We start from the raw sequence: 9,411 nt of genomic DNA, 5'->3' as shown, positions 1-9,411 counted from the left end.
GGGCAGAGGGTGGGGATTTCATATTTTACTAAATAACTTACAAAACAAGAAATAAATAGGCCTAGATAAGGAAATAACAATAATATTTTTTTTCTAAATCATACATGGATATGTATACTGTGTGTGTGCGTGCGTGCGTGTGTGCGTGCATGCGTGCGTGCGTGCGTGTATATATTTGTGCATATTTATGTGTGCATGTGTGTGCGTGTGTGTGTGTATATATATATATATATATATATGTATATATATATATATATATATATATATATATATATATATATATATATATAATATATATATATATATATATACATATACACACGCACACACATATATATATATATATATATATATATATATATATATATATATATATATATATATATATATATATATATATATATATATATATATATAGTTTGTGTGTTTGTGCGTGTTTGTGTGCGTGTGTATGTGCCTTTAACAGCAGGCAGAGTGGGAGTGGGAGGGGCGGTGCGGGATTCAAACCCTCCAAGCTCCGCCCTTCGACTCGTCATTCCTCCTCGTTGTGCGGAAGAGGACAGACAGACAAATAAACAGACAGACAGACAGACAGACAGACAGACAAATAAACAGACAGACAGACAGACAGACAGACAAAATAATCACATTAAACAGTAATCAATCAATCACTAATAAATGGGTAATACACTGGACGGTGGTCAGCAGCAGCAGCAGCAGTGCCCGCTGTGCCACAGCCCCCTGGCGGCGGACGCCGTGACGCTGAAGCAGTGTAAACACAGGTTCTGCAGGAGGTGCATCGGGGACCTGTGGTCCGGGGGGTCCAAGGACCACCAAGGACCCTACTACTGTCCCGAATGGAGGTGCAAGACAGAGTACCGGACCCTGCCCTTCAGCCAGACCACCCAGAGCGGCAGATCCGCAGGGTCTGCAGCAGCGAACCGTCCAGGTAAACAAAGTATAGACGCAAGCAACTAGATGCACGCTCTGGTGTTAAGTAACTAAGTACATTTACTAAAAGTACTGTACTTTACTTCTACTCCACTACATCTCATAGGCAAATATTGTGCTTTTACTCCACTACAATTATTTGAAAACTTTATACTAGTTACTTTGCAGATATAAATTATTCCGTTATAAAACATGCATAACCTCTTTAGCCCTATTTTATACCTAGGCTATTGTGAGCTTGTTTCTATTTTCTAGTACTTTTACTTTTGTTACTTTAAGTACATTTTGATACCAATACTTTTGCACTTTTACTCGAGTACATTTTTTATTCCGGACTTTTACTTGTAAGTTGTAACAGAGTACGTCTACATTGCAGTACTGATACTTTTACTTAATACAGTAAAGCTCGGAATAAAACAACAATGACTGCACGGAGTTTATTGATAGAAAGTTCCGCATAACATGACGGTGGAATGTTTTAAAACACAGTCCTGGACTCTGGACCAGTGGTTCTCAAACTACATTTCAAGCTCCCTTAACTCTGGGTAGTGTACAAATGGAACCAAATGGAGTCCATTTGGTTCCATTTGTACACTAGTCAGAGTTGCAGACTTTGTAAAGGTCAATTTAGTTCCCTGCCTGCCTTGGATCAAGACTATCGTAGATGTATTTTATCGAATCTTGACTTTTACTTTCGTATCTACGAGAGTCTTAGCGAACACCCCCCGCAGTTTGCCCTGGAATGTCACCAGTAAAGCCCGTGTTGTACAAATGCAAAATATAAAGTGCTTGCCCCAAATGTTAACTAGGTGTCCGGGGTATTTGTGTAATGTATTAGTCCATATTTTTCAATAAAAAGTGTTTTAATCCCGTCTGTGGCCCATTCGGTCGGAAGTTCCCAATGGGCGGTAGCGAAGGGACGCATCCGGTGAAAGCCGGAATTACACTCAATGTAAACAAGGAAGTAAACGAGGGGGGAAAATGCCGTTCGACCACAGACGAGATTAAAACATATCTTTATTGAAAAATATGGACTAATACATTGCACAAACACGCCGGACACCGAGTTAACATTTGGGGCAACTGTGTAAGCACCTTATATTTTGCATTTGTACATGTTAGGAGAAGTACGGGCTTTGCTGCTGACATTGCAGGGCAATCTGGGGGGGGGGGGGGGTAGCTAAGACTCGTAGGGATAAACAAAGTCAAAATCGATCAAATACATCTACGAGAGTCTTGATCTAAGGCTAGATCAAGACTCATAGACGTCATATTTTTTATTGATTCTGACATTATCATAGAGACGTCATATTTTTTATTGATTCTGACATTATCATAGAAACGAAACTAAGTAGCCCTGGTTCAGAGCGTTAGTGAGTTCCCTCTAACTCACTAACGCTCTGAACCAGGGCTAGAAACTAAGTAAAAGTCAGACTCGAGTTTATCGTGGTTTAATAACAATCACATGTTACAGGACTCATTATGTTGCATGAATGGAGCTGTATAATAATGGAGGGTCTAGCATTGATAGCATCTATAGGCTAGCTCTGGTGCTCTTCTCTCTGCTAGCTCTGCTCCATGGCGTTTAGGAGGAGTTCTCCTACTGTAACTGTAGCCTGCGTGTGTTCTCCTCATTTCAACAATGTCTACACTTCAGTAAAACCATTTAAATATATAATATCATTATGTTCTCTCCAGTCTGCTGAGCTCACACACAAACGCTCTGTTGAGCGGATCTGTCGGTAGATGGCGCACCGGAGTCACTCAAACAATATTTTCTCCGTCCGCTGGAATGTTATATTTTCTGGCAAATAAATGATTTTACTCAAAATATTTGTTTCTGAGAGTCTCCCCACCGTGTAGAGCAGGCTTTAAAAATCACCTCACTTTGTTTATGTGGGTACCGAAATTATAATGCTTATTTATTTTCACGACAGTGTAGATTTACAGTCTATCTCTATGGGAAATACGCAGTTCATTATGTTGTGGTGCTACGGTGTCGGTGCTTCTTAAAATAGCAAATCTACAAGCTCTCAACGTGTCACGGACGTGACGCGTTGTGAGCTTGTAGATCTGCTATTTTGGAACAGTCGTGAGTCGTCACTTGTGTCGTTATTAAAGCAGTTAGACTGGGATCCATTCACTTTGCAGTGTACATATCCGGTCTAGAGCCGGATACGGAAATGGTCTCCGTGTTTGCATGTGCGTATATGGTGAAAATGACCGGATGTTGTAGGCGGGCTTTAAACCGGATGTGAACAATGAGAAGCCAATAGAAACCTCCATGCTTGCCACAGTAGACCGAGTCCCCCTACATTTTTAATTCATAGCTACAGGTTGTATTTTATTGGTACATGAGAGTAATAAAACGTCTTATTTGTTTTAGCTTCCTTCAGACAATGTAGAGGCATAGGTAATAATGATAATTATTATTATTATTGAAAAAGAAAGACAGAAAAAAGAGCAAAAAAAAAGTTTTATACTACTAGAATAATAAAAATAGATCAGCATATATTATGTACAATGTAGGTATAAGCTTGAATATTATATACAGCATCAGTAACATTAAAAATGCCCCAAAATTCTAGACCACTGGATAAAATTCAGTCCATTAATAGGCTATCCTGCATATATCTGCTGTCGGGCATATATCAGCTATGTCCAACATATTAACCTTTCAGGAAATGGAAAAAAAAAGAACATAATGCATCAAAGTTAGTATGGTGACTTTATATACATTGTCAGGTACTTGAATCACTTTACTCAAATCCAGCCCAAGTGGAGTTAGGAGGTAACTCCACAATCTCCTAACTCCACATCATGGGGAATTGAAGCTACTATAATAGAAATGGCAGGCTTTCTATTCCTCGGAAAGTTAGCATGATATAATAGAAGCCATTGTTCTTGCATAAATAAAGAAATAAATAAGACATTTGAAATGAAATGACCATAGGCTGTCACAATTATGACATTTTGCTTATTTATCTTATACTTAAAAAAAGATTAAATGTGGAATTAGACAATCTACAAGCTCAACACACGTCACATCAAAAAAAGGCATGGGTTTCCAAGGCTACATCGCGACAGGTTTTGAGCTTGTAAATCTGCTATTTTCACTACCATTTTAGATTTTTTTTTCAACATGGAAATCCATCCATCCATCCATCTTCAACCGCTTATCCGGAGTCGGGTCGCGGGGGCAACAGTTCCAGCAGAGAGCTCCAGACCTTCCTCTCCTGAGCAACATTAGCAACTTCCTCCTGGGGGATCCCGAGGCGTTCCCAGGCCAGTGTGGAGATGTAATCCGCCCATCTGGTCCTTGGTCTGCCCCGGGGTCTCCTCCCAGTGGGACGTGCAGCGAGGACCTCCCTAGGGAGACGCTCGGGAGGCATCCGTACTAGATGCCCGAACCACCTAAGCTGGCTCCTTTCCAAGCGAAGGAGCAGCGACTCTACTCCGAGTCTCTCCCGGGTGACCGAACTTCTCACCCTATCTCTAAGGGAGATGCCAGCCACCCGTCTGAGAAAACTCATTTCGGCCGCTTGTACCCGCGACCTTATTCTTTCGGTCATGACCCACACTTCATGACCATAGGTGAGAGTAGGAACGAAGATTGCTCGGAAGACCGAGAGCTTTGCCTTCTGGCTCAGCTCTCTTTTCGTCACCACAGTGCGGTACAGCGACTGCAATACCGCTCCTGCTGCTCCGATTCTCCGGCTGATCTCCTGCTCCGTCCTCCCCTCACTCGTGAACAAGACCCCGAGATACTTAAACTCCTTCACCTGGGGCAAAGCCTCATTCCCTACCCGGACTGCACAATCCACCGGTTTCCTGCTGAGAACCATGGCCTCAGATTTGGAGATGCTGATTTTCATCCCAGCCGACGCACACTCGACTGCGAACCGATCCAGTGAGAGCTGAAGGTCCCGGACCGATGGTGCCATCAGGACCACATCATCCGCAAAAAGCAGTGACGCAACCCTTAGCTCACCGAACCGTATACCCTCTCCGCCACGACTTCGCCTCGAGATCCTGTCCATGAAAATCACAAACAGGATAGGTGACAAGGCGCAGCCCTGTCTGAGACCAACCCCCACTGGAAAATAATCCGACTTACTGCCGAGCACACGGACACAGCTCATGGAAATGACTATGACAATTATGCAAATAGATAATTATGCAAAAAGATATCTAAAATAATTGTGATTATGTAATAATTGTGACCGGCCTACCGATGATGTCACTGGTAGGCAGGTTTCAGAATTGTCCACAGCCCTCCTCTGAGACACAGGTGGTACCATATTATAATGGGCATTACTGAGGACCAATTATATGAAGATGAAGTCGTACTAAAAGTACATTTTTGAGTATCTGTACTTAACTTGAGTATATGTATTTTTGGAGACTTATGGCTTTAAATCCACTACATTTCCAAGGACAAATATTGTACTTTTGTGTCCACTAGGACTGGAAGTACATACTGTAATGAGGTAACCACTTAAGCCATATCTCAAATACAGTGAAAAAATCACACCCTGTGTGAAGTGGGCGGTGTCTTGCTAGCTAATCACAATACTGAATGGAGTCAACCAATCATGTACAAAAAATAAATACATTTATTGAAACACTCTTTATGATGGACGAAACCATAACTTTAAAAAAACCAATATATGGTTTTTTTTAAGTTATGGTTTCTTATATAGGGCTATGCACATGTGTCATGTGACACTGGCCAATCACAGTCCTGAATAGACTGTGATTGGCCAATCACAGTGCAGGGTTAGGCGGGGTACTTTTTGGCCAATCACAGCGCAGGATTTGTTGTACAAATATCCAAACCTCACTTATAGGGGCGGTTTCACCGCCCAAAAAGCATATCTCATAGCTCACAACACGCTGTGATGTGACAGCTTGTAGATCTGCCATTTTCACTGACTATTATTGCTATTTTGTATACTTGAATACATAAGTATTTTTAAAAGCCAGAACTTTAACTGAAGTACAAGTCTGACTGAGCGACTTTCAGTTGTAGTGGAGTAATATTTGACCAGGAGTATCTATACTTTGACTCGAGTACTGGGGTTGAGTACTTTAGTCCACCGTTGACAATTGCCCAAACCAAACAGAAGTGTTTTAACCTATCAGGATGGAGTATGGGAACAACCTCCCTCCTTGGGAAGAGGAAGTCCAGTTCGGCTGTTCCGGAGCGACCTCCCGACCCCAAGCGCCCCGCCCCCGGCGAGCCAATCACATCACCCGCCGCTGGAGAGGCTCCTCCCACTCCCACCACCCCTACACCTGACCCACCAAGCAGCCAATCAGCTCCCAGTGCCACCACGACCACACCTGTGAGGTGAGAATCCACCTCACCACCTAGCACTCACCTCTTCACACTCCACCTCACCCCCTAGCACTCACCTCTTCAGACTCCACCTCACCCCCTAGCACTCACCTCTTCACACTCCACCTCACCCCCTAGCACTCACCTCTTCACACTCCACCTCACCCCCTAGCACTCACCTCTCCAGACTCCACCTCACCCCCTAGCACTCACCTCTACAGACTCCACCTCACCCCCTAGCACTCACCTCTTCAGACTCCACCTCACCCCCTAGCACTCACCTCTTCACACTCCACCTCACCCCCTAGCACTCACCCGTTCAGACTTCACCTCACCCCCTAGCACTCACCTCTTCAGACTCCACCTCACCCCCTAGCACTCACCCCTTCACACTCCACCTCACCCCCTAGCACTCACCTCTTCACACTCCACCTCACCCCCTAGCACTCACCTCTTCAGACTCCACCTCACCCCCTAGCACTCACCTCTTCACACTCCACCTCACCCCCTAGCACTCACCTCTCCAGACTCCACCTCACCCCCTAGCACTCACCTCTTCAGACTCCACCTCACCCCCTAGCACTCACCTCTTCAGACTCCACCTCACCCCCTAGCACTCACCTCTTCACACTCCACCTCACCCCCTAGCACTCACCCGTTCAGACTACACCTCACCCCCTAGCACTCACCCCTTCACACTCCACCTCACCCCCTAGCACTCACCCGTTCAGACTCCACCTCACCCCCTAGCACTCACCTCTTCGCACTCCACCTCACACCTTAGCACTCACCTCTTCAGACTCCACCTCACACCCTAGCACTCACCTCTTCGCACTCCACCTCACACCTTAGCACTCACCTCTTCAGACTCCACCTCACACCCTAGCACTCACCCGTTCAGACTCCACCTCACCCCCTAGCACTCACCTCTTCGCACTCCACCTCACACCTTAGCACTCACCTCTTCAGACTCCACCTCACACCCTAGCACTTGACTCTCCTTGTTCATTGCTTACCTGGTATCCTATAGTTTCAAATGTACAGTATATCATTTACAGTAGATAGCATGTTGTTTTTAGACAGATGCTACTGTAGGTTCATTGTTTACCTGGTTGTTTATTGACTAGAGTTCATGTTTACTCTGCTTATAGGCTCTATGCACAGCAACCATATTGTAAAGAACTTCACAGGTGTTACCAATGATACTAATGAAGGCTCTGTTCCATTTTGGTCAAGCAGAGTCAGAGGTACTGATATTGTTCATGTTGGCTCACTGGAAACACTCTACTGCACTAGTGGGTCTCAAAGTGTCAAGTCAAGTCAAGTCACCTTTATTTATATAGCACATTTAAAAACAACAGAAGTTGACCCAAAGTGCTTTACAATCACAATAGTATAACCTAATAAAAATACAGCATAGTTAAAGAAACATAACGCAATACCTAAACAAAAACACCAAAGATAGGAGAACATAAAAGAAATACAAAAAAAAAGAGGAAAAATACATTCAGTGGCCATAAATTAAGAATGCCCTCAGACTGAGCTGAAGGCAATGGAGAAGAGGTGGGTTTTTAGGGTGGATTTAAAACTTTCAATGGTGGAGCTGGATTTAATGTGCAGTGGTAAATTGTTCCAGAGTGTGGGCGCAATAGCGGAGAAAGCCCGGTCACCTTTTGTTCTAAGGTTTGTTGGGGGAATGTCGAGGGGCATTTGGGAAGATGACCTAAGAACTCTGAGGGTAGGAGGTGCAGAAAGTAAGTCAGAAATGTACTGTGGCGCAAGGCCATTTAAGGCTTTAAAAACAAAAAGTAAAATTTTAAAATCAATGCGATATTTCACTGGTAACCAGTGCAATTGGGCCAGAACCAATTGCACAAAGTGTGGTCCAGGGACCCTCATGGTTCCTTGAGGGGGGTTCCAAATGGCTCCTTACGGGAGTGTAACTCGGTGTACAAATGGAACCAAATGGACCCTTAAGGCACGCACACACTGTAGGATATTTGGTCAGATTATGCTGTCGGGGACTTTTTTTGGGTCTCGCCGACAAAACCGGCGATCTGACGCAGATCGGGCTGTGATCGGCGAGGTTTTGGTCGCTGTGTGTGAAAGGCTCTGCGAGACGATTCGGCCACGATAATTACGCTCGGCGATGGCTTCCCGACCGTTTCTAGATATCTAGCAGGTTTGATATTCGGCCGACTGGACATCAGACAGTATCATACAATAGAGCGTCGCAGTTCCCGCCCACTTCCTGTTTTTTTTGGTGCCGGAAGAAAAAACTCAATGCATTTTTCCATTGACATTTCCAAAAATATTTATATCTATTAATTTAAGCCTCGAATCAAGCCATCATGACATGACATGAATCATGACCATAAACGTTTGATTCTGTGATTTTTTTTTTGTTGAAAACGGCAAAACAAAGGGTATTTATTAAATATAGTATATCATATAATTAAATATAAAATTTTAAAAAATCACAGAAAAAAAACGTTTTATGGTCATGATTCATGTCATCTCGTGATGGCTTGATTCGAGGCTTAAATTAATAGATATAAATATTTTTGGAAATGTCAATGGAAAAATGCATTGAGTTTTTTCTTCCGGCACCAAAAAAAACAGGAAGTGGGCGGGAACTGCGACGCTCTATATGAAAGGAGCTGAGAGCACTCTGCAAGGAGAACCGCCCACAGCCAATGAGAGCACATTACAGCCACCGTGGCTATAGGGGAGGGTCGCTGGATCTGACCACAACAAACAGTCCCTACCGCAATATTAGTATATTACCGTCCATTAAGTTAAACATTATAAAACAAAATGAGAGAGTGAGCGAGCGTGCTCGAGGCTGGGCTGTTTGTTTAAGAGGAATTGCACAGAGAGAGAGAGAGAGAGAGAGACTATGCGAGTGTCTGTGTAGACAGGCTTGCCAGATTTTGCGAGAAAAATAAGCAAACAGAAACAAGTTTGTGAAAACAAGCCCAACAAAAGCGACTATGAGCACTTTAAACCTATATATACAAATACATTGGATATTTAAAAATAGCCGATCTACAAGCTCACGTTGTAGATAGGCTATTTTAGAGAGAGAGAGAGAGAGAGAGAGGCTATTTTAGAGAGAG

General features: G+C 43.6%; 1 protein-coding gene across 1 annotated transcript; it reads left to right on the top strand.

Annotated features, from left to right (window-relative positions):
• Positions 1-572: 572 nt before the first annotated feature.
• LOC308081449 (uncharacterized protein) lies at positions 573-6,304 on the top strand (the record flags this gene model as incomplete). The annotated part of the gene is made up of 2 exons (XM_080457818.1): positions 573-949; positions 6,097-6,304. Coding segments are annotated over exons 1-2 (479 nt in total), but the record flags the coding sequence as incomplete, so codon positions are not given.
• Between the last annotated feature and the right edge of the window lie 3,107 nt (positions 6,305-9,411).

Source organism: Gymnoscopelus braueri, assembly GCF_963280865.1.
Source record: "Gymnoscopelus braueri genome assembly, contig: SCAFFOLD_590, whole genome shotgun sequence".
Classification (NCBI taxonomy): domain Eukaryota; kingdom Metazoa; phylum Chordata; class Actinopteri; order Myctophiformes; family Myctophidae; genus Gymnoscopelus; species Gymnoscopelus braueri.
The sequence above is the reverse complement of the archived record's forward strand: the minus strand, read 5'-3'. Positions and strand labels throughout refer to the sequence as shown.